The 27,568-nt window shown below is 55.9% G+C and overlaps 1 protein-coding gene across 1 annotated transcript in view; it reads right to left on the bottom strand.

Annotated features, from left to right (window-relative positions):
- The window catches only part of FBN3 (fibrillin 3), a 264,037-nt gene that overhangs the window by 68,615 nt on the left and 167,854 nt on the right, over positions 1-27,568 (bottom strand). Inside the window, exons 15-28 of the mRNA XM_032799200.2 lie at positions 26,872-27,147; positions 24,831-24,884; positions 20,495-20,620; positions 19,655-19,780; positions 11,326-11,445; positions 10,295-10,432; positions 10,163-10,213; positions 9,307-9,432; positions 6,018-6,245; positions 5,776-5,901; positions 5,228-5,356; positions 2,728-2,853; positions 1,800-1,925; positions 1,152-1,274 (exon numbers count right to left, since the gene is read on the bottom strand). Of these exons, the coding sequence (XP_032655091.1) occupies positions 1,152-1,274; positions 1,800-1,925; positions 2,728-2,853; positions 5,228-5,356; positions 5,776-5,901; positions 6,018-6,245; positions 9,307-9,432; positions 10,163-10,213; positions 10,295-10,432; positions 11,326-11,445; positions 19,655-19,780; positions 20,495-20,620; positions 24,831-24,884; positions 26,872-27,147 (1,875 nt within the window). The remainder of the gene's footprint in view (positions 1-1,151; positions 1,275-1,799; positions 1,926-2,727; positions 2,854-5,227; positions 5,357-5,775; positions 5,902-6,017; positions 6,246-9,306; positions 9,433-10,162; positions 10,214-10,294; positions 10,433-11,325; positions 11,446-19,654; positions 19,781-20,494; positions 20,621-24,830; positions 24,885-26,871; positions 27,148-27,568) is intronic.

Raw genomic sequence — 27,568 nt, 5'->3', positions numbered from 1 at the left:
CCCGTCAGTGCACGGGGCTGAGGGCAGGGCGAGCTGGGGGTTCCCATCAGTGCACAGGGCTGAGGGCAGAGTGAGTTCGGGGTGCCCGTCAGTGCACGGGGCTGAGGGCAGGGTGAGTTCGGGGTGCCCATCAGTGCACGGGGCTGAGGGCAGGGTGAGTTCAGGGTGCCCCTCAGTGCACGGGGCTGAGGGCAGGGCGAGCTGGGGGTTCCCGTCAGTGCACAGGGCTGAGGGCAGAGTGAGTTCGGGGTGCCCGTCAGTGCCCGGGGCTGAGGGCAGTGTGAGTTCGTGGTGCCCATCAGTGCACGGGGCTGAGGGCAGGGTGAGCTGGGGGTGCCCGTCAGTGCACGGGGCTGAGAGGAGAGTGAGTTCGGGGTGCCCATCAATGTATGGGGCTGAGGGCAGGGTGAGCTGGGGATGCCTGTCAGTGCCCGGGGCTGAGGGCAGAGTGAGTTCGGGATGCCCATCAGTGCACGGGGCTGAGGGCAGGGTGAGTTCAGGGTGCCCCTCAGTGCACGGGGCTGAGGGCAGGGCGAGCTGGGGGTTCCCGTCAGTGCACAGGGCTGAGGGCAGAGTGAGTTCGGGGTGCCCGTCAGTGCCCGGGGCTGAGGGCAGTGTGAGTTCGTGGTGCCCATCAGTGCACGGGGCTGAGGGCAGGGTGAGCTGGGGGTGCCCGTCAGTGCACGGGGCTGAGAGGAGAGTGAGTTCGGGGTGCCCATCAATGTATGGGGCTGAGGGCAGGGTGAGCTGGGGATGCCTGTCAGTGCCCGGGGCTGAGGGCAGAGTGAGTTCGGGATGCCCATCAGTGCACGGGGCTGAGGGCAGGGTGAGCTGGGGATGCCCGTCAGTGCCCGGGGCTGAGGGCAGAGTGAGCTGGCGGTGCCCGTCAGTGCACGGGGCTGAGGGCAGCGGGAGCTGGGGGTGCCCATCAGTGCATGGGGCTGAAGGTAGCGTGAGTTGGGGGTGCCCGTCAGTGCACAGGTCTAAGCGCTGTCTTCAGCGTGAGCCAATGGAGTCCATCTGGTGCCCTTCATCTTGCAGGACATGGCCCAAAGAGAGTCCCACCCAACCCCCGTGCATGGCTGTATTGCACCCTGCAGGGTCCTGCACAGCCCATGTGCCAGCACTAGACCAACCAGACCCCTGCTCACCTGTACACGACCTCTTGTCCGGCATGAGCGCGTAGCCTTCACTGCAGCTGCACTGGTAGCTGCCTTCTGAGTTGGTGCAGTGTGTGTCGCAGCCGCCGTTCATGATGGTGCACTCGTCAATATCTGCATGGGAACAGCCACGCCCCACTCAGTGCTAGGCCCCTGCTGGGGCCAAGCTGCACAGCCAGACGGGACCCACATGGCACTGCCAGCATCCAGAGCCCGGGATCTGAGAGCGCCAGGACAGAAGGATGCACCTGCACTCTGGGCTCCTGCGGACAGGGGCGATGGCTCACAGCGCCCTCTTGGGTGCTCGGAGGAAGTGTTGCTGCCTTCCCGTTTTCTTGGTGTCCAGCCCGGGCCATCTGGCACTAACCAAGCCTGTGACAGACAGGGGGCCTGGCAATGACTGGGCATGACTGTGTATAGGGCGGTCCATCCCGGAGCCCTCCTGAAGAGGGCACTGCACTGTCAGTATGTTTCACACGGATGCTTAAAGGCAGCCCATTGCCCTGGCATCCAGCTGGGGGACTCCTGGAGGCTGAAGTCCAGAACAGCCCACTTTGGCCGTCCTCTCTGCCCTTCTGCATCTGCAGGGCAGAGCCCTGCCCAGAGCCCAGCCTGGAGCTCAGCCCCATGTGCACTCACCGACGCAGCCCTGCCTGTCCGGAGTGCCCTGGAAGCCAGAGTCACAGGCGCACTGGTAGGTGCCGATGACGTTGATGCAGTGCCCGTTGTGGCACAGGCTGTCGCTGAGGGAGCATTCATTGATATCTGGGGTGGGAGTGAAAGGGTTAATAGGCCCGCGGGGCTCAGCCATTCCTAGCATTGCTAGTGCTGCATTTTAACAGTGATCCTTGTGGCTCCCCACAGCCCCCATCCCCCCCACTTCACAGACCCCCCCAGGTCCTGACATTCTCCTGGGTCTCTCCCAGCTGCTTCGTATCCCGCTTCCCCGCATGGAGGGGAAGAACCAGCTCACTTCCCCAGGCGCACTCGCTGCAGCTTCCAGGTAGGTCCATACCCACTGCCCCAGATCCAGGTGGGATTTCTCTGCCCCTCTGGGGCTCTGCAGCGCCTCCCACTTCCTGTCTCCTGGCAGCGTTGCTAGGCGCTCTTTACTCTTACAGCATTTCAATCAGTGGGTCCTACCCGCAGTGGCTGGGTCTCCACCAGGAACCTCTGTACCGTGCTGGGTGGGATCCCCCCTTGCCATAGGTCTCTGTCCAGCCTGCCCCAGTCTCACTACTGCAATCTAGGCAGTCCAGCATGCTGCCGGCTGCCCCTCCGGCCCATCACCATGTCGGTCAATCCTTGATGAACAGCAGGGAGCTGATCTGGTTCCACAAATGCAACGTGGCTCTGGGAGCGACAGAGACTCTGGGCCTGATTCTGTGAAATGCAGCATGCCATCACCCCCCCACTGACCTGAGTGGGATCTGGCTTCGGATCAGGCCCTCTGACAGGGGTCTCACCCAGTGTAACCCCCACCATGTCACAGGCTGGCCCTTTGGCTGCTGGGGTGTGAGTGGGGGCAAGCGTGCTGCAGACACCCTGGCCCTTCCCACGCACTCACCGACGCAGGCATTGCCTTCTGCGCTCAGCTCATGGCCTGGGGGGCAGATGCACTCGAAGCTGCCCTCAGTATTGACACAGATCCCTCCACGGCACAGCAGCGGGTCCCGCTCACACTCGTCGATGTCTGCGGAGAGCAGGACACAAGGATTCGGGGGGTTGTCTGGTAGCTGATGTTTCCCAGGTAGGTATGACTCCAGTGCCAAGGAGCATTGTCCTGGATAACCCCCAAGCCCAGGCTGGGACCCAGCCCCCAAATCCGAGTTACACCCATGGATAACGCTACAACATGGCCCAGGCCAAGAGGAGCCACATGGCATGTTACAGAGCACCAGTGCTTCAGAAAAGGACAGCGCAGAGTACAGAGTGTGTCACTGTGCGGGGGGCAGTCAGGAGCCACCGCGCCCTGGCTCCCAGCTGTCTGGCTGTGCCCAGCCCTGCGTGCCCCCTCCCCAAACCCCTCTCAGCAGCTCCCTAAGCCCAGGAGGCTGGGGTTTGAATGAGGGTGTTTGAAATCGTTGCGGTGTCTGTTCCCAGTTCTTCCAACACAGACAAAGCTACCCAAAGTGCCGCCTGTGCAGTGAGAGTGTGTCCCATTGCCAGGGCCTAGGCCCTGCTCACCGCTTGCCCAGAATGGAGAACTGTCCCAAGCTGCAGCCCAGGGAGCAGGAGCTGCTTGGAGCACAGGCAGCTGTAACAGGACGTGCTGCAGGCTGATGTTCGTGTGGTCAGCTGCCTGCCCCAGCGCTGTAACGACCCTGTGCAGATGGCCATGGAGGCAGATCATGCACGTGGCCCCAGGAGAGCTGGTGAGAGCACCACACACCAGATCAGTGCCACCCTGTCAGGATTGGGACCCAGGCTGTTTCTGTGCATGGGTTGGTGCCACCCAGTGGAGCAGGAATGGGACAGCTGCTGAGCCCAGCCCCCGCCCCACAGCCTTCTCGCAGGCTGAGATGCCAACAGGACACATCGGTGGGGGCAGCGAGCGGGCAGTTAGAGCGTTCCCCGGCTGGCAGGGGGCACAGCCGTAAGAACAGCTTGAAAGCCGTCTCCGGCTGAGCCAAGACATTTCTCCATTCCAGGATACGCAGAGCACCAGCCTCCTACAGGGCCTGAGAACAGGCTCAGGCTGCCATAGAAACGGGCAGGTCACTCTTTAACTTAAATATGGGCTTCCCCAGACTGGAGTGGGCTCTCCCAATGGAAATGGCTGGGACAGCTGGGCAACCTTCCCAAGCAAGGCCTGAGTCCGGGAACATACTGCCCCTGACTTTCCTGGGCCCCACCCCTGAGGGTAGTCTAGGGCCTGGTCCCAGCAGCCCCTGGGCTGAGTCCCCTGGCTGCTCCCCAGACAGCCCTGGGGGTTACACTCCAGGGAATGTTCCCAGGTGGAAATTTTGCTCTTTCCCACCCCAAAGCCATACTTCCAGCCAGGGCTGGCTCCAGGTACCAGCCCAGCAAGCAGGTGCTTGGGGCGGCCACGGGGAAGGGGTGGCATGTCTGGCTCTTCGGCAGCAATTCGGCAGCGAGTCCCTTGGTCCCTCTCGGAGCGAAGGACCTGCCGCCAAATTGCTGCCAAAGACTGAAGCGGCGGCGGTAGACCTGATCGTGATCACAGCTTTTTTTTTTTTTTTTTGCTGCTTGGGGCAGCAAAAACCCTGGAGCCGACCCTGTTTCCAGTAGGACAAATTGCCCAGGTGGAGGGAAAGCAAGGGGAAAACCGAGCTCCCCAGCTTCCTTGCCAGCAACAGGGGCAGGCATCTCCCATGATATCCCACTGGGCTACCCTCATGGGCTCTCTGAAGTGGGACCAGCAGCACCTGGGACGCAGGCCACAGACGGTACTTGTCAGGTCTTCGAGCGACACTGCAACAGGTGGCAGTGTAACTTCGGCAGAGCAGAGGCCCCAGCCTTGGATGTGCAATGGGACAGGGCCTCCCTCCCACTGCTCCCTGCCAGCAGGATGAGGCTAGTGGGGTCTGGCCTTTGGCAGGAACTCCCAGCCATTCCCGAGATGGCCCCCACTGCAGGATCCAGGGTCTCTCCAATGCTCCCTGATACAGGCTGAGCTCCCTGCCCCACTGTGGCCCCCCATACCTGCCTGCCAAGGTCCTGAGCCCCAACCGGTCCCTCCATACTCTCCCCCTACTGCCCTGAGCACCTCCCCACCCAGCCCCTTGCAGACTCTTGTGCTTTCCCTGGGGCAGGTATCCAGGGTGCTCAGCTCCCCTCGGGCTCTCTCCACATTCTCAGGCCCTGTTCTGCTCTCAGCTACATGGATCCAGCTGCTCCCCATGAACAGGGCCTGGAGAGGCCCTGCCCTTCTCCTGCCCCCGTCACTTCACCCACACGGGAGAGTGGCTTGCCGCAGGGAAGCAGTGACTGTTCCAGACTCTCCAGGGTTCAGGGCCAGGCTATGCCCTGCACTCGTTCTCCTTCCCACCAGCAATCCCAGGGCAGTGGGAGGTGCAGAGCACAGCTCAGGGACGCTCTCTTACCCATGCAGTTCTTCATCATCATGAAGCCGCTCTCGTAGCCTTCGAAGCACTCGCACTCGAAGCTGCCTGGGGTGTTGACGCAGGTGCCGTGGCCACACAGGTCTGGTGAGATGCGGCACTCATCGATATCTGTGGGCACGGGAGAGGTTCAGCCAGGAGTCAGCCAGCCCTGCAGCTAGGGGCAAGCTGCCAGGGGCACTGATGGGTGAGGGTCTGCCTGCCCCAGGTGCTGAGAGCATGGAGAGCAGAATGCAGACTTGCCAGACTGGCCAGGGCTGGCTCTGGCAGCTCATCTCGCTGGGAGGAGACATCAGCTGCCTGGATCAGAACCTGCTCCTTACACGCTGGAAGCTGGCGCCCTTTGGGGCAGGCTGTGTATGTGGCAGGGGGCTCTCCCAGGGTGGCATCTTACCCCACCCCCTCGGTAAATGCCCTGCCCAAGGAGCTGGTCCAGGAGACTGGGGTACATGGCAGCAGCACACCCGGACCCCAGCAGGGCAGCCTGGGCCAGGGGAGGCTCCGGATGGGGTGAGCCCTTCTTCCCTTACCTGTGCAGTTTCTTTCCTCGGCATCCAAGGCGAAGCCATTGCCGCAGAGGCATCGGAAGCTGCCAATGGTGTTCCGACAGGTCCCGTGAGCGCAGAGGCCGGAAAAGACCTTACACTCGTTCACATCTGTGGGGGAAAGGCAGCATCAGTGCTGCAGTGAGGGTATCTGTCTCCTGGCTCCGGGAACAGATCCCTGGTACCAGCTGCAGCCAGGAGCGGATTTTCACCCCCTTTCCTCTCACCTTTGTAGAAGGGTCTGCCTGAGAGCACGTCCCCTCTATTGGCAAAGCCAGGGCCCCTGGGGCAGATGGCCTTGTACTCGCTGCTGCCGGCTCTGGGGCACTCTTCACAGTCGCTGCCCCAGGCTGAGCCCACAGAGCAGCAGCACATGTCGATCCGGTACTTCCCGGGCAGGGGTGCCGTGCACTCGTCCTCATCCCACTTCATGTAGCACTGCTCCGCACGTACATCTGGGGAGAGAGCCAGGCTGAGCGTCCCAGGAGGGAGAGAGCTGCCTGCGGCCTCTCCATTCCCTGGGGCACCCCCGAGGGCAGGCCAGTCCTATGGTGTATCTCTTGCTGGATGGGGCTCCCCTGCCTTCAGAGGCAACTTCTCAGGGGCCAGCAGCCCTCACCCCAGCGGGGCTGCCTACAGCCCTCACTCCTGCAGCTCACTGCAGCCAGCCCCAGGTCCCATGTCCCTCTCTGAGAGTTAGAGAGTTTCTCCTAATATTGAACTGCAATCTCCCTTGCTTCAGGTTAAGTCCATTACTTCTTGTCCTACATCCAGTGGACATGGAGAGCAACTGATCACCTCCCTCTCTGTAACAGCCCTTAACATATCTGAAGACTGTGATCACATCCCCCTTCAGTCATCTTTGCTCAGGACAAAATATGCCCAGTTGTTTGAAACCTTCCTCAAAGATTTTCCTGAGCCTTTTTGTTGCTTTCCTCAGGACTCTCTCCAACTTGCCCACACCTTTCCTGAAGTGTGGTACCCAGAACTGGGGAGAGTACCCCGGCCCCCAACCCCACCCCAAAACGTCATCAGTGCTGAGCAGAACAGGACAATTACCTCTTGTGTCTTACATATGACACTCCTGTTAACATACCCCAGACTGATATTAGCTCTTTTCACAGCTTGATCACATTCTTGTCTCATATTCGATTTGTGATTCACTAGAGCCTCCCACCCCCCCAGGCCACCCCCCTAGCAGTGCTACGTCTAGCTAGTTATTCCCTAGTTTGTAGTGGTGCATTTGACTTTTCCCTCCTAATGAAGAACTTTTGCACTTGTCTTTATTGAATTTCATCTTGGTGATTTCAGGCCAATTTGTCAAGGTTGTTTTGAATTCTAATCCTGTCCTCCAAAGGGTTTACTACTCATCCCAGCTTGGTGCCATCCACAAACGTTATAAGACTAATCTATGAAAACACTGAACAGTACCAGACCCAGGTCTGACCCCTCTAGATAAGTCCTCCCTGTGTGGCAGCGAACCACTAATAACTACTCTTTGAGTATGGTCTTTCAACCAGCTGTGCACCCACCTTGGAATAATTTCAGCTAGGCCACATTTCCCTAGTTTGCTTATGAGAATGCCCTGGCTCATCCACTGTTCCTGACCCCTAGGAGCTGCAATAGGTGAGGCAGCAGTAACGTTAGCATGAGAGAGCAGGATCACGCTGCATCCCCAGAGGAGCTGCGCAGCATGGGGCATGCTTGTCTGGTGTGCAAGGAACCAATGTCCGTATCAATGTCATTCAACAGCACTTCCCAGAGCCAGGCGATGCACCTGGATTGCTCCCTCTGCCCTTCCTCCTCCTCCTCCCTTGGCCCCTGGCTTCTCCCTACCTCCTCAGATCCCCTTCCCCAACTTCTCTGGGGCAGGGGGCTGTATTGGCCGTCTTCACAGCCTCCCCCATCTCACCCTCATTGCGAGAACTTCCATCGACCCCTGCTGGCTATGCCTCATGGGTTGGCATGTCACTGGCTTTCAGCTGGAGCTAGTGGAGCATCTGTGGGAGTCCAGAGTGGGCACATGGCTGGGTACCATCCAGCATGGCCTGTGAATGGGCACTAGCACAGATTATGAACAGAAGATGGCTCCCCACCCACTTTCTAGGTGAATCCCACTGTCACTCAGTGCTGAGCTGTGTGACGACTCATAAAAGGCTTCATGGAAATTTTCCCACGCCCCTAACAAAAATGTTAATTTATCTGAGCAGCTGAAAGGGTAAGGAATCCTGGACTATAACTTAGAGAGAGCTTCCATATTATTTAACTCATAATTGATATAATTCAAAGTAAAATTTCACAGCGTGGTCTGTTCTAAGACTAAAAATGCATGAGGGGAGTCAGAAAAGGAACAGTGACCAGTTTCCAACCGGGGACGTTTCACGTGTTAGGTGAAGGTGATAGCCACTACACTACAGGCTTCTCTTTTTTTGCCACAGACTTTGCTGAATGCACAGGAATGTTTTCTCTAGCTACAGAAGCTACCTAATGCAATGTCTATATCTATGGCCTTTCTGCTCACAAAGTGGTCATGCCCCTCTACCCCGCCCAAGGCTGACATAGCGTAGAGTGCATGTGACAGCGACCTGGCTCGGGCAGGATGGCTAGCAAGACATGATACTTTTCTTTCCTGGCCTCTGCCACTGAATGCCTCCATGCATTACGCTGTGCCCTAACTGTGTGGGAGGATGGCATGAGCTCAGGAAACATGTCATCACAAGTGCGTTTTTTTCGCCTTCTAATCTGCAATAACCTCAGGGACGGAGATACTAGGGGAAGTGTAGAAACATTCGGGGGAGACTGCATGGTCACCTGTGCTGCTGAGTTCGCCACCCTGGCCAAACAGGAAATGAAATTCAAAAGTTCCCAGGGCTTTTCCTGTGTACCTGGCTAGTGCATCGGAGTTCAAAGTGCTGACCAGAGCGGTCACAATGGAGCACTCTGGGATAGCTCCTGGAGGCCAATACCATTGAATTGCATCCACACTACCCCAAATTCGACCCGGTGATGTCGATTTCAGCGCTAATCCCCTCGCCAGTGAGGAGTACAGAAATCGATTTTAAGAGCCCTTTAAGTCAACAAAAATGGCCTTGTCGTGTGGACGGGTGCAGGGTTAAATCGATCTAATGCTGCTAAATTTGACCTAAACTCATAGTGTAGACCAGGGATCTGACTCTACGATCTCCAACACTGCACTCACCTGGCCCCACTGTGCTCACCTGCCCTCCCTGCACTCACCTGGCACTCCCTCATCTGAGCTTGCTGAGCAGCTGGAGATATTTGCTAGAGAACCGCACCATTCCCCATGTGCTGCCGGGCTGGTAGATGCTCAAGTCAGCATCTGACATTTCTATGCATCCCATCCCCTTCCCTGTGCAGGGTGAACAGCAAGGGCCCAGCCCTGTGGAGGGAAGGGGCCAGAAGCAATGGGCGACTGTGTGAGGGCAATGTCCAGCTCCCCCAGCACCTCCTTGGCACAGGAGGGGCTGAGGCCTCTGCAGCAGCGGCTGTCCTCACCCACACATGTCCTGCCAGTCCCATCAAGGGTCAGCCCTTCAAGACACTCGCAGCGGAAGGAGCCGGCCGTGTTCACACAGCGCCCGTTGGGGCAGACGCTGGGGAAGACATCACACTCGTTCACATCTGCAGGATGGAGACAAAGGAAGGCTTTGGGTTGGCAGATAGCACCTGGCAGCAGCAGCCAGGCCCAGGGATTAACGGGGGACAAGCCTGCGTGGGGGTAGCCATGGGAAGAGCCACCATGGTGAACAGTGTAGGGTGGTGAACTTAGCAACCCAATGTCCAGCCCAGACAGATCACAGCCCAGGTTAGTGCCCACCTCGCTAGGGAGCCAAGGTACCTCAGCTCCAGCACTGGGCACTATACAGAGGAGCCGTTCCTGGCTCTGCCCCACAGATAAACCCCAGTCTGTTTCCCTGCAGGTCACAAGCAGGAAGCAGCAGCAACCCAGTGCAACCCCTGCCAGAGTCCATCCCCACTGGGCAGTGGATTAGCATGCAGGAGGGTGAGTCACACACGCACCCTCAGTGATCACTGAGCTCTCCAAGGGGGAGCCCGGGGCCCTGCTCACATGCACTTGGGCATGGGGTGAAAGGCTCCCAGGTCACCACACCGGGACTGGGTCTATCCAGTCATGGGACAACATGGAATCCACATTCCCCGCTTCCACAAGGTGCCCTCACTGCCAGGACCGTGATACTCAGTGCAGGGGCCAGAAAAGGGGCAGGGAGGTGGCAGGAGGGAGGGAGGGAGAGGATGGCCCGTGTCGGCTCCTGCCAGGCCTTGGGTGTATGGAAACAACGAGTGCAACGTGACCCCAGCCGCAGCCTCCCTCCGATAGACTCAGCGTTACCTTCACATGTGACCCCCTTCATCCTGGCAAACCCTCGGGGGCAGGTGGTATCTGCAAGAGAGCAAAAGGGCATCATCAAAGGAAGGGTCAGTCCTTGCAGGGGAGGTGCTCGCTCCCCGGAGCCAGCCTTACCGATCTCACAGCGCTCGCAGGGACTGCCCCAGGCCGCTCCCAGTGTGGCACAGCACTCCGACTTCAGTGTGGCCCCGTTAATGTTCACCTCACAACGCCCGTCCTGGATGTTCAGCCAGCACGTTCCCTTCATGCTGTCTGTGGAGACAAACACAGAGAGTGAAGACCCCACTCGCTGGCTGGAGCCTGGTCACAGCTGGAGACTGCAGTGGAAAGGAGCTGGAAGACAGGGTCCCTGCTGGGAAAGCCACCTGGGCTTGGAACCCACATAATGAGCGCTGTCCTCCAGGCCCACTATCTCTCACACGTGCACATGCACATGGCAGCAGGGCCAGGGAGACAGGAGACAGCGTGGCTTTGTCCTGTTGTGCTGGGCGCTCTCTGTCACCACTGTGCGCTAATTGCTGGCAATGCAGACTGGCTACTGGCAGCTGTGCTGGGGCTGCCACCTTTCCCCTTCCTGTCCCTGTCCTGCATGCAGACACAGGAGCCAGCCCTGCATGATGTTCACAGGTGGGACAGTGGCAACTTTGCCTGAGGGAGGAGTGCAGGGCAGCCCAAAGAGTTTGGTGCAGAGCCATGTAAACAAAGCTCATGTCCAAACAAGCATGGACGCTAATTTAGCAAAATGACCAACTCAGAGAAAGGGACGTAGTTAAACCTGTGTGTGAGCACCAGCCTGCCAGTGCCAGCTCCTCTCTGCCCAGGGAGTGGTGGCTCTGGGACCCTACTGCCGGGAACCTCACACCAGCTAACTCCTGCTGCAGCACCTGGAGGGCTTTTCTACACCAGGGCAGTGGTTGGGACACTGCTGGCTCCTGGCATGCTTTTGGGCTTTCCCGGCTGCACAGAAAAGACATAGCTCCTGGCAAATCTGGAAATCTGGTGTGACAAGGACAGGCCAGTCGTGCCTGTCGAGGGGAGGGGCTGAGATTGTCTCCTGTGCCCGGCTCTGTTGCAGATGGACACTAAGTGGGGCCGCTGGCGCCAGCAGTGCCTCCCCATCACTGGCTCTGTCAGGAGTCCCTTACCCACACAGATGGTGCCACTGGGGTCCAGTTTGCTGCCCGGGGAGCACTCGCAGGCAAAGGAGCCGGCGTTGTTCCTGCAGACCCCATTCACACAGGGGCTGGACGTGCACTCGTTGATATCTGAGACAGGAGAGTGACTGTTACCAGAACAGCATGCCCAGAACCCGAGACCCAGAGCTCCCAAGGCTCCCAGCAGCCCTAGCCTGCGGAGTTTGGAGCTAGCCACAGCCTGGATGGCCAGTCCTGCCTCTCCAGTGGGATGAGCCGTAACCCTGTGGTGAGCCCCTCGGCAGGGCCGGCTCCAGGGTTTTCTCGCCCCAAGTGGAGGAAAAAAACCCAAAAAACCTGCGATCGCGATTGGCAGCAGCTCCACCACGCCGCTTTCTTCTTCGGCGGCAATTCAGTGGCAGGTCCTTCCCTCCGAGAGGGACCGAGGGACCCGCCACTGAATTGCCGCCGAAGAGCCCAACGTGCTGCTTCTTCTCCTTGGCCGTCCCAAGCACCTGCTTGCTGAGCTGGTGCCTGGAGCTGGCCCTGCCCCTCGGCTCAGACCCAGTCCTGGAGCCAGATCTGCAGGTAACAAGAGACTGGTGCTCTCCTAACCCACCTGTGCCCTGGCAGGGCAGTGGAGAGGGGAGGGCTGCAGCAGTCATGGGATTGTCAATGTCAAAAGCCTTTACCAAAGCCCTGCAAGGCTGCCGGAGGAGCTAAGCAGCCTTGGTGAGAAATGGATATAAACTAGACACTAGGAAGTTTAGACTTGAAATTAGACGAAGGTTTCTAACCATTAGAGGAGCAGCAAAGAGTCCTATGGCACCTTATAGACTAACAGACATTAGAGGAGTGAAGTTCTGGAACAGCCTTCCAAGGGGAGTAGTGGGGGCAAAAGACATATCTGGCTTTAAGACTAAGCTTGATAAGTTTATGGAGGGGATGGTATGATCGGAATACCTACTTTTTGGCAATAAATTTTGGCAACTGATCTTGATTACAGCAGAAGTATGGCCCAAATGGTCGGATAGGAAGTAAGATGGATGGATCCTGAGTTACATAGAGAATCTGCTCCCCGGTGCTGGGCTGATGATTGCCCCACCAGGTTAGAGATCGCCCATAATTTGGGGGGGGAAGAATTTTCCCTCCAGGGCAGATTGGCAGAGCCCTGGAGGTTTTTCACTCCTCTAGCTCTGCAGCGTGGGGCATGGGTCACTTGCTGGAGGATTCTCTGCAGCTTGAGGTCTTCAAACTACAATCTGAGGACTTCAATAACTCAGACATTGGTTAGGGGTTTGTTATAGAAATGTATGGGAGAGATTCTGTGGCCTGCATTGTGCAGGAGGTCAGACTAGATGATCATAATGGTCCCTTCTGACCTTAAAGTCTATGAGTCTATCAGTCTATGAGAAGGACACAGGGGAAGAACAGGACACAGAGCGACAATAACTACTCATTAGCCAGTGAGGACCCCCAGGCTTTGTGCGAGGCCCTGTGTTGTTAGGATGTTTAGTGAAAAAAATTGGTGGGTGCTCAGCACTACCGGCAGCTCCCTGTGGCCCCGCCCCGTCCCCCTGCTCCAGCTTACCTCTGCCTTCGCCTCCTCCACGAGTGCACCGCCGTGTCCTGCTTCTCCCCGCTCCCTCCCAGCGCTTGTGCCACAAAAAGACGGTTACTCACTTTTGTAACTGTTGTTCTTTGAGATGTGTTGCTCATATCCATTCCAATTAGGTGTGTGTGCGCCGCGTGCACGTTCATCAGAAGATTTTTACCCTAGCAACGCTCAGTGGGACGGCTGGGTTGCTCCCTGGAGTGGCGCCGTTATGGCGCTGGATATATACACCTGCCGACCCAACGGCCCTTCAGTTCCTTCTTGCCGGCTACTCCGACAGAGGGGAAGGAGGGCGAGTTTTGAATGGATATGAACAACACATCTCGAAGAACAACAGTTACAAAGGTGAGTAACTGTCTTTTCTTCTTTGACTGCTTGCTCATATTGATTCCAATTAGGTGACTCCCAAGCCTTACCTAAGCGGTGGAGTCGGAGTGGGATGTCGTGGAATGTAAGACTGCTGAGCCAAACGCTGCATCATCCCTGGATTGTTGCACCAATGCGTAATGTGATGCAAAGGTGTGAACCGCTGACCAGGTAGCTGCATGACATATCTCCTGGATGGTTATATGCGCCAGGAAGGTGGCAGATGAAGCTTGAGCCCGAGTAGAGTGGGCGGTGAGGTGGCTAGTTCTAACATGGGCCAAGTCAAAGCAGGTACAGATACAGGACGTCACCCAAGATGAAATTCGCTGCGAGGAGACCGGCAGGCCCTTCATTCAATCTGCCACCACTATGAAGAGCTGGGGCATCCTTCTAAATAGCTTTGTTCTTTCAATATAAAAGGCGAGAGCCCTATGGACGTCTAAGGAGTGCAGCTGCTGTTCCCGACACGATGAGTGGGGCTTTGGGAAGAAGACTGGAAGGAAGATGTCTTGATTGACATGAAAAGCTGACACCACCTTAGGGAGGAAGGTGGGGTGTGGTCGCAGCCGTACCTTGTCCTTATGAAACACCGTGTACGGTGGGCCCGCTGTGAGGGCCCGAAGCTCGGACACTTGCCTCGCCGATGTAATGGTGACGAGGAAGGCTGTCTTCCAGAAGAGGTACAGCAGTGAGCAGGTGGCTAGCAGCTCGAAGGGAGCACCCATAAGCTTGGCTAGAACAAGACTGAGGTCCCAGGTCAGGGCAGGACGTCGAACCTGCGGGTACAAACATTCCAAGCCCTTGAGGAACCTTGAAATTATAGGGTGAGAAAAAACTGAGCGTCTGTTCTCCCCTGGGTGGAAGGCCGAAGTGGCCACCAGATGCACTTTTATGGATGAAACTGCTAGGCCATGTTGTTTCAAGGACCAGAGGTAGTCCAAGATCGTAGGGACTGTTATCTGTGTGGGGACAGCATTATGTTAAGCGCACCAGCAGGAGAAACGTTTCCACTTGGCCAGGTATGTCAACCTAGTAGAAGGCTTCCTACTGCCTAAGAGCACCTGTTGCACCGAGGCAGAGCAGCACAACTCGGACTGGCTTAACCACGCAGCAACCATGCTGTGAGATGAAGAGACTGTAGGTCTGGATGGCGATCCGGCCAAAGTGGTAGGGGAATTGGGTCAGTTACCAATAAGTCGATCAACATGGTGTACCACTGCTGCCTCAGCCACGCTGGGGCAATCATGGTCAGGTGGGCCCTGTCTCTGCGGAGCTTGAGTAGGACCATGTGGACCAGCGGGAATGGTGGAAAGGCATAGAGCAGATCGTTCGTCCACGGTATCAGGAATGTGTCTGAGAGGGAGCCCGGGGAGTGATCTTGGAAGGAGCAGAACACGTGGCATTTCTGATTCTCGCGAGAGGTGAAGAGGTCTATGCGGGGAAATCCTCACTTCCGGAAAACAGAATGGATGATGTCCGGACGAATCGACCACTCATGGGTTAGGAAAGATCTGCTGAGGCAATCTGCCAGGGTGTTCTGAACTCCTGGGAGAAAGGACACTACCAGGTCAATTGAGTGGGCTATGCAAAACTCCCAGAGCTGAATGGCTTCCTGACAAAGAGGGGAGGATCGAGCTCCGCCTTGCCTGTTTATATAAAACATGTCTGTTGTGTTGTCCGTAAACACTGATGCACAACAGCCTTGGAGTTGATGAGAAAACACCTGGCACGCTAGGCGAACCACTCACAGCTCCTGCACATTGAAGAGAGGTTAGCTCTTGAGCCGACCAAAGGCCTTGTGTATGGAGACCCTCTAGGTGGGCACCCCAACCCAGAGATGACGCGTCCGTGGTTAGGGCCATCGAAGGTTGCGGTGGGTGGAATGGCATTCCTGCACAGACCGAGGAGGGGTTCAGCCACCAGGTCAGGGATGCTAAAATGTTCGAGGGAACCATGACTATCGTGTCCAAGCTGTCTCGGCCTGGTCGGTACATTGAGGCGAGCCAGGTTTGAAGTGGACGGAGGTGCAGTCTGGTGTGTTTCGTCACGAAGGTGCAGGTGGCCATGTGGCTTAGGAGACTGAGACAAGTGCAAATCGACGTTGTCAGGAAGGTTTGAAGGCCTTGAACAACTGTTGCCATTGCCTGGAAACGAGGATGTGGCAAGCAAGCTCTGGTGAGACTGGAGTCCAGAATTGCCCCGATGAAGTCTATTCTCTGTGTGGGTACCAAATTCGACTTCTCGATGTTGATCATCACGCCTAGTCTCGTGAAGAGATCTTTGACGATGCAGAGGTGACTGCTCACCTGTGAGTTGGAGGCCCCTCGAATGAGCCAGTCATTGAGATATGGGTAGATGTGCACCTGACGACGGCGAAGAAAGGCAGCGACTACCGCCGTGTATTTTATGAATACTCGTGGGGCCGTAGAAAGGCTGAATGGAAGGACCGTGAATTGAAAATGTTGATGGTTGACCATGAAACGGAGGTATCGTCTGTGTGGTGGGTAAATTGCGATGTGGAAATACGCGTCCTTCACATCGAGGGCGGCATACCAGTCTCCAGGATCCAAGGACGGGATGATGGTCCCCAGGGATACCATGCAGATCTTCAGCTTTATCATGAACTTGTTGAGTCCTTGCAGGTCTAGGATCGGTCTTAGACCTCCCTTCGCTTTGGGGATTAGGAAGTAGTGGGAATAAAACCCCTTGCTCCTCAGGTCTTTTGGTACCTCCTCTATAGCTCCAATGGATAGGAGCGTCTGAACCTCCTGTAAGAGGAATTGCTCGTGAGAGGGGTCCCTGAGGAGGGACGAGGAGAGGGGGTAGGAATGAGGGGGTGAAACAAACTGAAGGTGGTATCCCAACTCCACCATGCGCAGGCGGTTGTAAAAAGGTGGGGAAGGATCCGGGAAAACAACTAGTGCGCCGTCCTCGAGTGTCCCATCAAAAGTTCTGTTTGGGCCCCGCAGGTGGTGTAGGGGGGCCCTGATTTTGACCGCCTTGGGGTCCAGACTGCCTTCTACAATTCCCCCTGCCACGCCTTCTGGTGAATTCCTGTCGTGGCCTAAGAGCGGGTTAAGCGCGGTGAGGCTGGGGGTGGAAGGGCCGGAGCTGAGTTACTGGGGTGTGCATCCCCAGCGAGCGCATAATTACTCTAGTGTCCTTTAGACTTTGCAGCCTAGGGTCGGTCTTTTCTGGGAATAGTCCCTGGCCTTCAAAGGGCAAGTCCTGTAAAGTCTGCTATACTTCAGGTGGAAGGCCTGACACCTGGAACCAGGAGATGTGTCTCATTGCTTCTCCAGAAGCCAGAGTTCTGGCAGCAGAGTCCGCTGTGTCCAGAGAAGCTTGGAGGGAGGTTCTTGCTACCTTTTTCTCCTCTTCCAACAGGGCCGCAAATTCTTGGCGAGACTCCTGGAGGACAAGCTCCGTGAACTTCCCTAGGGACGTCCACGTATTATAGTTGTATCTGCTTAGGAGGGCTTGCTGGTTTGCCACCCTAAGCTGGAGGTGCCCAGCCAAATATATTTTGCGGCCTAGCAAGTCCATGTGCCTTGCCTCTTTGGACTTGGGAGCAGGAGCTTGCTGGCCATGACATTCCCACTCGTTGACCAATTGCACTACTAGGGAGCAAGGAGGAGGGTGCAAGTACAGATATTCGTAGCCCTTGGAGGGCACCATGTACTTTCGCTCTACTCCTCTGGCAGTTGGGGGAACAGAGGCTGGGGATTGCCGGATGGTATCAGCGTTTGCCTGTATAGTGTGAATGAAGGGCAGGGCCACTTTTTGTAGGGGTGTTTGCTGACAAGATGTCCACGACTGGGTCATCTATTTCAGGGAACTCCTCTACCTACAGATTCATATTCTGCGCCACCCGCCTCAAAAGGTCTTGATGAGCCCTTAGGTCAATTGGGGGAGGGCCGGAGGAGGATGTCCCTGCCACCGCCTCATCTGGTGAGGAGAAAGAGGAGAGGCCAGGGACAAGAGGGTCCTGTGGGGGCTCCTATTCTTGAGGGGCGACATCAGGCTCAAGTGGGGGTATCTGCCGGTGGTACCGAAGCCTCATCCATACCCGTGGGGGGGGGGGGGCTTACAGTTGCCTCTGGCACCCGGTGTTCCAATGGAGCCGACCGTGGTGCAGCACTTTGGGCTTGGTGGTATGCCCAAGGTGTCCAGAAGGACCACTGATGGGCCCCTTGCTCGTGGCCATGGCTCTCCGGAAACATGTGGTTGGGCACGTCCGAGTCGCGGTCCTGTGCGTAGGAAACACTACCAGCATGAGACGACACTGAGGTGTGTCTCAATAGCCAAGGCGGTGCTGAGAGGCCCTGAGAAGGAGCCCTGTCTCTGGCTGGTCGTTCCCGGGACGGCACCGGGGAGCGGTACAGGGAGCTGTAATGGTACCATGAGCGAGACCGGGACCTACGACCGTATCGGTGCTGGGAGGTCGACCAGGATCTCGATCCCTTTCGCCTGGAATGGCTGCGAGGCAAGCGGTAACATGAACGGTGCTGGAAGCCAGATCGGTAGCGGGTGTACCGGGCAGGTGAGCAGAGGCTGAGTGGTGCTGCGAGTGCAACTGGTACCGTGATGGAGAGCAGTACCGGGACCGGGATCGTCGGTGGGACTGAGATCGTCAGCGGGACCGAGACCTTGAACGATGCCTCTCGGCGGCTTCCACGGAGGACGGCCTCAGCAAGGCAGGTTTGCCAATAGATTGGATGACCTGCACCGGTGGTGCCGGGGGTTGAGGCAGCGTGGTCTCCATCATCGTGATCAACTCCTGTGCCGTGGAGAAGGTCTCCGGCGTGGATGGGAGAGCGAGCTCGACCCCGGCGTGAGCTGGGAAGCTTTTGGGCACCGGACTCAACAACCCTTGCGGGGCCGGAATAGACGGTGCCGCATTCGGCGGTGCTGCAGCAGATGTTGGTGCCGGGCAATCTGTCTTAGACATGTGCTCCTTCCGCGGTGCGGATGACACTGAAGCCGCTGGAGCCTTGAGTTGCTTCCCAGGCCGCAGGGACAGGAAGCGGTGCTGAGCCGACGTCGGTGCCTGGGAGAGTCAGTGCCAGGACTGCTTCACGGCACCAGAGCAGTCCGGAGCTGAAGGAGCTCTCCTTACAGAAGCAGATTGTTCAGCGCTCGGTACCAACGGTGCTGGGCTAAGTGACACCTCCATGAGGAGCTGTTTCAGAAGAAAGTTCCACTCCTTCTTCGTCCTCAGCTTAAAGGCTTTACAGATGCGGCACTTGTCAGGAAGATGGGATTCCCCAAGGCACTTGAGGCAGGAGTCATGGGGATTCCCTGTTGGCATCGGCTTTTGGCAGGCCGAGAACGGTTTGAATCCCAGTGACCCGGGCATGGGCCCTGGTACCAGGGGGGAGGGCAGGGGAAGGGGCTAATCCCCGGTCTCCCTTCAACTATATACACTAACTATATATATACAAACAACTAAGACTAACTATAACTGTAAAAACTCGAACTATATATACAACTAACAGTAAAGAATTATGAGTAAACTAGGGAAGTGGAGATCAGCAAAGTCGTGCTCCATAGTTCCAACGACTGTCATGGGTGGTAAGAAGGAACTGAAGGGCCGTTGGGTCGACAGGTGTATATATCTGGCGCCATAACGGCGCCACTCCAAGGGGAGACCCAGCCGACCCACCAAGTGTTGCTAGGGTAAAAATCTTCCGATGAACGTGCACGTGGCACGCACATACCTGAATGGAATTGATATGAGCAAGCACTCGAAGAAGATACAGCTGATTCAAGGGGCAGGGAGGGAGGGGGAGGAGGGGAAACAGCGCGCTGGGGGAAGAGGCAGGGCCGAGGCGGGGATTTGGAGAAGGGATCCAATAGGGGCAGGGAGGGGGCAGAGTTAGGGTGGGGACTTTGGGAATGGGATTGGAATGGGGGCAGGGCCAGGGCCAGGGCCAGGAATGGGGTGGAGTCAGGGTGGGGCTAGGGGCAGGGGGGCATGGGCACCCACTTGCACCAGAGAAAGTTGGTGCCTATGGCCGGCAGAGGGATTCACTGTGGAGTGATGGCTCAGTGTGTGCTGCCCACATTGCTCCTGGCCAGCGCAAAGCAGCACAAAGCAATGCCAGGATGAGAGCAGCAGCAGAATGAGCCCACAGCCACCCACATGCCACAGCATCCAAAGCTTCATTCCAGTAGAGCTGCTGCTTCAGCTTGCAAGAAACTTCACTGAACTTCACCAGAAAATCAGGGTTGTGCTGATCCCCAGTGTGTAAAGCAGGGCGGGGAATGGGAGCAGGTTGCAGCTTTGACATGGGGCTGTTCCTGGGAGCACAGGCAGCCGTGCTCCGGCTCAGCCAGTGGGGCCCAAGGAGCCGTTACCTTCACAGGTGTCTGTCTCCGTCCTGAAGACAAAGCCCTTGGGGCAGGTGCACGTGTAGCTGCCGGGCGTGTTACGGCACAGGCCATTGTCACAGAGCAAACGATTGACGGCGCACTCGTCGACATCTGTGGGCAGAGACAGGCAGGGCTAGTGCGCAACAATGCCCAGGCCTCTCCAGCAGCAAGAGCTGGAAAGAGCTCCCAGGCATCAGCTTGCTAGCAGGGGCCTGGCAGCCTGAGGGGCTCCACCATGAGCCTGAAAGGAGACAGGAAAAGCTGCCCTGTTTGCTTCCCCGAGAGCCAGATAGGGAGACCTGGCAGCAGGATGGGCAGAGCTGCAAGGCAGCAGTCAGCGATTCCTCCCCTCGACCAAGGGATGTACCCCAAGGCTGAGTGTGGCTGGCGGGAGCTCAGTTTTCTTTGCAGTCACTGCCCCAGGCCCTGGCTTGCCTGGGCTCCCCCACTGGTGCCCACCACAGTTCAATGCTTTACACCCCTGCCTTGATAGGGTGTTAGAGCACCAAGCATTTGGGGACTGTAGTAACGGGCAAACATACTGCTCTGCAGCTGCATTCACCTGGGCTGTACCCAGTGCCAGGGAATCAGCCCTAGCGAAGAACTCTGAATTCTGGGGCTTCAGCTCCTGCCCTAACCCTCAGCCCCACTGCCCGGGCTCAATGCAGAACCCTGCCGCCGAGTGCCCAGCCTCCCAGCCTGTCATTTGTGGTCTGTGACTGGCCTGCACAGCTCCCCCCAGCCAGCCACGTGCCTGGCTCTGAGCACAGCCTGGGCCCCCGGCCAGAGGCTACCCACAGTGCCTGCTGCCTGGCCAGAACTCACCCACGCAGTTCTTGCCCGTGGGATCTGACTCATAGCCCAGGTTGCAGATGCAGCGGTAGCTCCCGCGCAGGTTCTCGCACATGCCATTGGGGCAGATGTCCGGGTTGAGGGCACATTCATTGATATCTGCGCAGGGGAAGGAGCCACACAAAACGATGGAGCAGGAACAGCTGCCGACTCCCACATGTCCTCTAGCTTCCAACGCTGCCCCCCCTGCTGCTCGCAGGCCCCTTGTAACCATCCCTGTGCTGGTACTCCCTCGCCACCCCTCCAGCCATGGTCAATGTGGGGAGTGCAGCACGGCTCTCCTCCCCAGCCCTGCCCCCACAAGAGTCTCCAGGGTTCAGAGCTGCAAGGGCTTCTACCCAGTGCTCAGCATGTGATGGACTCTTAATTCCTGCCCTGCAGACACCTTCCTTGTGGCACGGAAACGCTGCCACCTCCATGGGAGTGAGTCTGTGCAGAGTACACACTGTGGGCATAGGGCTAGTGGGGGACATGAAATGCAATTCCTCCTGCCTGGGGAACACCAGGCTGATGGCCACCCCCCAAGGGGAATGCCCCGTGCCCTGCACTGTCAGTGTAAACTCTGTCCACATCTGTCCGCTGTCCCATCAGTGCAGGTGTGGAGCTGTTGCAGGAAACACCCTCCCACTGGCGTGGGGTCTCTCCCATCAACCATGTGGAGTTCCAAACCCAGCAGGCAGCAGGCATGTGATTCACAGGCGGCAGTGCTGGGCATGAGACCAGGGAGCTGCCTTAGGGGATGGGAAACCCAGCCAGATGCACTGAGCCAGTGCAGCCTGACAGCAGGTCCAGCTGAGTGCCAGCCATCACCGCCTGCCATTGGCACGCCACACACCCCCTCGCTGCCCCCCAAGGCAGCACTGCCTGCTGGGGCTGGGGGCTGGTGAGGAGGGAGGAGAAGCCATTGGGTTGGCAGGGCGCCATCCAGTTGTCTTGGAGAGCAGTCTCGGGGCAGCTGGGCTAGAGGCGGGCTCTCCTGTCAAATCCTTAGCCAGATGGGCAAGGAATGGTCCCCAGGCAGCACCCACATGCCCACTGTGCTCTCCCTGCTGAACTCGCCCACCCGGCTGGCTACGCGCTGAGCTCACAGCACCCGCAGCTGCCAGGCATGAAGGGGCCAGGCCAAAGCCAATGTCCTTTTCCTACTGTTGCCATAATGAGCTGTCTGAGTGGCAGCCCTTGTGCTCTGGCAGGTGTGGGGAGACCCCCACCCCAAAACTGACTCCCCTAATGCAGTGTGCCAGAGTTCTTGGGCCACATTGGCAGTGACTCAGTGCCCAGTGGCATATCTGACCCTAGCTCCTGGCTAACGGGCGCCTGACCTGCAGCTCGGGACAGTGCTGCACCAAGACACAGTGCCCTTAAAGAAGCAGAGGCCTCCAGGGTTTTGCCTTTGGCTCCTTCCCACTTGGAAAGGCCAGAGCTATCTGGCTGTGTTGCTCTCTTCCTGCGGATCTGAACACTGCTCAGCGCTGGCAGCACTCTGCCTGCCGCCTGACCTGCCAGCTGTCTACTCCAAAGCAGCCCCTTGGCAGCATGCTCCCATCGGCTCTGCTCTCTCCGGGAGACTGCAAGCACTGCACTTCCATGCGCCGGGAGCTGGCCACAGCACGGCTGGGACAGGGGAGAGGATGCGCTCAGACACACTGTGAATTCATATCAAAGCAGGGCACAAAGCCACATTCTGCATGCAGCCTGCCCCAGGGTGCCAAGAACCAGCCGCATGGTTCAGTACACAGCACAAGGCCTGGAGCTGACTGGGGAAGTTTGCCTAACTATAAGTTGCTGGCTTTTAAGGCAGAATCAGAGGCATGCAGAGACATATCCACTCTTACTCCCTCGACACATACACAGGCACAGACACACTCACACGCATGCTCACACAAACGCTCACTCTCACATCCACACTCACACGTGCACCCACATGAAAAACAAACACATGCTCACTCACACAGACAAATGAGCACACGCCTCTTCCCACACAGGCTCATGCACACACATGTAGTAACCCTGGCCCTGGCATTAGCACCTGCTGGAGCTGTCCTGGGGCGAGAGATAGGCAGTGAGAGGGCCACACAAACTGGGAGACGGCTCAGGATCTGCCCGAAGAGGGCAGTTGGAAGAAGCTGCTAGAGACGAAGCAGAGAAGGAGAAGAATCTAGAGCCACTGGAGAACTGGAGCTGGGGTAAGAGGGGAGGGGGGAAAATAGAAGAAGAATAGGAGAATAACAACAGGGGACTGGGAAGCGAGAAGGAGGAAAGAAGGGAAAGAGGATGGTTTTCAAGTCAGGAGAAGCAGAAGAAATCGCTGTGGGTATGTGAGTAGACACAGTTAGAGGAGGAAAATAAAGGGAAATAAAATCCACATTCATGCCAGACAGAGAGTGTCAAGGGAAACAACTGAAAGGAAATCTAATTGGTGAAAAAGGGAATTGATAAAAAAGCTGTTTTAGAGGAAAATGGACCCTGGAAACAGTAAATGAGATGCCTACCTACAAAGGACCTACAGTACATGATCAGCTGTTTGAACAGCTAGTGAAGGAATACAGTTCAAAGGTTCCTAATGGACAAGGGAGGGCCCAGTTGGTGAAGAAACCTGCCTGTGGATAAACTCAGTGAAAAGAGATACAACCACAGGAACAGCGAATTGAAGGAGCTCTTCAGGCCAAAGGGAAGCAAAGAACAGGCCAGTGAGAATGGAGCTGGACTTAGAGCCAAGGAGAGGAAAAGTCGGTTCTTCTCTGAAGTGACACAGTAGATCGTTTACTAATCTCTTATGTTCACATTAATCACAATGCACTGCACAGAGTCAGGAAGAGTAGCAAACGTTCATGTGCTGATAACCTTCAATTCTGAAGCACTTAGAGGAGAGGAAAGTCATCAGAAACATTCAGCATGGATTCACCCAGGGCAAGTCATGCCTGACTAACCTAATTGCCTTCTATGAGGAGATAACTGGCTCTGTGGATGAGGGGAAAGCAGTGGACGTGTTATTCCTTGACTTTTAGGCCAAAGAAAGCTATTTGCCGGCAAGTTAAAGAAATATGGGCTGAAAAATGAGACTATAAGATGGATAGAAAGCCTGCTATGATCAATCTGGCTCAACGATAGCGATCAATTCCCATGTCTTGGCAGCGGTAATGCAAAGGAAGTACCAAGGGGTCTGGGCAGTTGTTCAATTAACTTCATTAATGATTCAGCGAGTTTGCAGAGACACTGAACTGGAGAGAGTGTAGATACACTGGTAAGATGAGGATACAGAGAGACCTAGACACAATTAAACGAAGTTCAACAAGGAACAAGTGCGAGTCCTGCACTTAGGTATGGAAGAATCCATGTCACTGCTACAACTAGGAAACACGGCTACACACAAGTTCAACAGAACTAGGACCTATGGGTTATGTGTGGACGAAGAAGCTGGAATGAGTCAACAGTGTGCATTGTTGCAAAGAGGCTAATGCATTTTGGGATGTATAAGTAGGGGATTGCCAGCAGATTGAGGGATGTGATCATTCCCTCTATTCAATTAGATGAGGCCTATCTGGAAGTATGTCCAGTTTTGGGCCCACCTACAAGAAGAGTTGAAAAATTGGAAAGAGTCCAGCGGAGGGCAAATAAAAATGATTAGGGGGCTGGAGCACTGATTTATGAGGAAGAGGTGAGGGAAACTGGAGAATATGTTTAGGTCTGCAGAAGAGAAGAAAAGGGGGGATTTGATAGCTGCTTTCAACTACCTGAAAGTGGGTTCCAAAGAGGATGGATCTAGACTGTTCTCAGTGATACCGGATGACAGAACAAGGAGCAATGGTCTCAAGTTGCAGTGGGGGAGGTTTAGGTTGGATATTAGGAAAAACTTTTTCACTAGGAGCGTGGTGAAATCTCCTTCCTTAGAGGTTTTTAACGTCAGGCTTGACAAAGCCCTGGCTAGGATGATTTAGTTGGGGTTGGTCCCGCTTTGAGCAGGGGGTTGGACTAGATACGTCCTGAGGTTCCTTCCAAGCCTGATATTCTATGATTCTACAAGTAATTACTATACGTAGTAAGTACTTGGTAATGTTCTACATTATTTATGCTCTTGATACAATCTTTGGGTTTTCCCTTATAAAATTCTAAACATTTAAAATAATCCCTTTGCCCCTGCCTCTCCTCACATACATACTTACCCAAACCATACGCATGACCACACACTCAGGTAAATGCACACACGCTCAGTTTTAAGCAACTGAAAGCAGGGGCTTACAGTGAGAAGTGTTAGGCAACCTTAATTATAGGCAACTCTCTATAAGACAGTGCTTGGGGAAGCCCTTACCTCTGCCATCAGCTGTTATTCCAATACCACTGCTGCAGAGTGCCTGGAATTCAGCTGTGGAGAGAAGTGTGACAGTTAGATTGATTAGCTCATCTGTACAGCATTAACAAAATGAGATCATTTCACAACAGAACAGAACCGTTTCAAATATTACTATTCGCTGTAGCATCACATCATGAGAGGGAGGCATAGCTTAATGGTTTGAGCATTGGCCTACTAAACCCACGGTTGTGAGTTCAATCCTTGAGAGGGTCATTTGGGGAGCTGGGATAAAAAACTGGGGATTGGTTCTGCTTTGAGCAGGGGGTTGGACTAGATGAGGTCCCTTCCAACCCTAATATCTTGTGAGCATACAGAACGCTGGCTGTCTGTAATAATGTACACATTTTAAAATACTCTTTAATATTGCATTTACATTTCAGTGCAATGACAGAAGAGTCCCCATCACCAGTTCAGCATTACAGGACCATCTGCAGAACTGCATTCCATACAAGAACCTAACCTATTGCACTACACAATATCAATCGAGCACGTGTTCAATGGATTAAGAACTAGTTGACTGACAGATCTCCAAAAGTAGCTGTCAGTGGCAATTTCATTGTGAAATGGGGCTGTTTCCAGTGGGGCTCTGCAGGGATCAGTACCAAGCCTGATGCTATTCAACATTTTCATCAAGGATCTGGAAGTAAATATAAACTCCCTGCTGATAACATTTGTGGATGCCACAATAGTGTGGATGGTAAATAATGATGAAAACATGGCTGTCCTCCTGAGCTATCTGGATCACGTGGTAAGCTGAGCCTATTCAATAAAGTGTATTTGAACACAGCCAAGTGCTAGGTCAGACATCTAGGAACAAGGAATGCTGGTCACACCCACAGAATGAGAGACTGTCCTGGAAAGCAGGGACTCTGAACAGGAGTTAGGGATTAGACTGGACAAGCAGCTTGACATGAGCTCCCAGTGTGATGCTGTGGCAAAAACGGCTGATGTGATCCCTGGATGTATAAAGAGGGGAGTGGTGAGTAGGAGCAGGGAGGTGATTTTGCCTCTGTATATAGCATTGGTGAGACAATATTGGACACTGCGTCCAGTTCTGGAATCCACGTTTCTACAATGATGTTGCAAAATTGGAGAAGGTTCAGAAAAGGGCCACAAAAATGATTTGAGGGCTAGAGAGAATGCCTGCCAGTGCTTGATCTGTTTAGCTGATGAGAAAGAAGATTGAGAGGTCACTCGATTACAGTGTCTAAGTACCATCCCAGGAAGATCCCTCCACTGCTCATTCCTCCACTGGTGAGGCTGAAAGTCCTGTGGCAAGTACAGCAACTGCCCCCACACAACAGGACACCGGCGACTCACAGGCATTTTAGCTTCTTTCTATAGGGTTTGGCAGCTGGAAACAGAGGGGCCAGCACCATATGGGCAGCTGGCCAGCCATGGATCAGCAGCCATAGATGCCAACTCTGTGGGCTAGAGCACCCACAGAAAAAAATAGTGGGTGCTCAGCAGGGGCGCTGGAACCTTTTGTATAGTGCGGGGGCTGAGAGCCTTTGAACCAAACTCTAAACCCTGTATGTGATGGAAACAGCTTCAAGCCAGGGAGTGCAGCAGCAACCCCAGCACCCCTAGTTCCAGCACCTATGGTGCTCAGCACCCACTAGCCACAGGTTGGGAAGGGGCTGGGTGAGGGTGGAGAGCACTGAGCAGTGCGTGGGTGGGGTCTTGTGGGGGGTGGAGCAGCAGTGGGAAGAGGCGGGGCAAAAATGGGGCCTCGGGAGAGGGAGTGGTGTGGGAGCAGGGCTTCAGGGCAGAGCACCCTGGATGGAAAGTAAAACCCAGCACCTGTATCAGCAGTATGGGCTCTAGAGATCGCCATTTGGGAAGCACTGGTGTAACTAGCCCATGATGCAGAGCATGCGTGGCCATTCCTTGACACTTGTGATGCTCGTGCAGGCTGGGCTGGTACAACCCAGAGGGATCCTGCAGCTCCGAGCACTTTGCCCTTGGATTTCCACAAACACACAGACATGGAGCTCACCCGAGTTTTTGGCTGGGCAGGGCTGGCAGGGCTCTCCGAAGGCATGGTCGGGGTTAGCACAGCAGCATTCAGACTTGGTGACTGCTCCTGGAAAGGGACGGGCACAGGTGCCCTTCTTAATGGCTCCGTAGCAGGTGCTGCGCATGTGGGTGTCCACGCACACCCGCCCATCCACGCCAATAGCCAGGCCACCCAGGCACTCGCAGCGAAAGGAGCCCTCCGTGTTAATGCACCAGCCGTTCATGCAGATGCCCGGGGTCTCACACTCGTCAATGTCTGAGAAGGAAGCACACAGTGGCCATTACCTACTGACTGGGGGGGAAGAGGTTCAGTCCCCAATAGGGAGACTCTCAGAGGCTCCATAGCTTGAGGAAGGGCCCCCAGCACTCAATGTAGTTTGCCCTTGGCTCACCCTGGCTGGCCGGGGCCAGCAGGGTGCCCAGTGCCCTGGCTTTCTCCAACTGCTCAGCGTGGGGCTCCTTCACTTCACCAGTTTCTGTGTGAAACCGGAGTGTCGCCTTCACCCCTCGCACCCTCCAGCCCTCTGAGAGCAGCCCTGTCCCCCTACCCCTTCCTGCACCCTCCAGCAGGCCTGCCCACCCCGCCCCATCCCCCATGCACCCTCCAGCCCTTTGAGAGCAGGTCTGCCCCCCTCCTGCACCTTCCAGCCCTCTGAGAGCAGGCCAGGCCTGCTCCC

This window comes from Chelonoidis abingdonii, chromosome 11, assembly GCF_003597395.2.
Source record: "Chelonoidis abingdonii isolate Lonesome George chromosome 11, CheloAbing_2.0, whole genome shotgun sequence".
Classification (NCBI taxonomy): domain Eukaryota; kingdom Metazoa; phylum Chordata; order Testudines; family Testudinidae; genus Chelonoidis; species Chelonoidis abingdonii.
The sequence above is the reverse complement of the archived record's forward strand: the minus strand, read 5'-3'. Positions and strand labels throughout refer to the sequence as shown.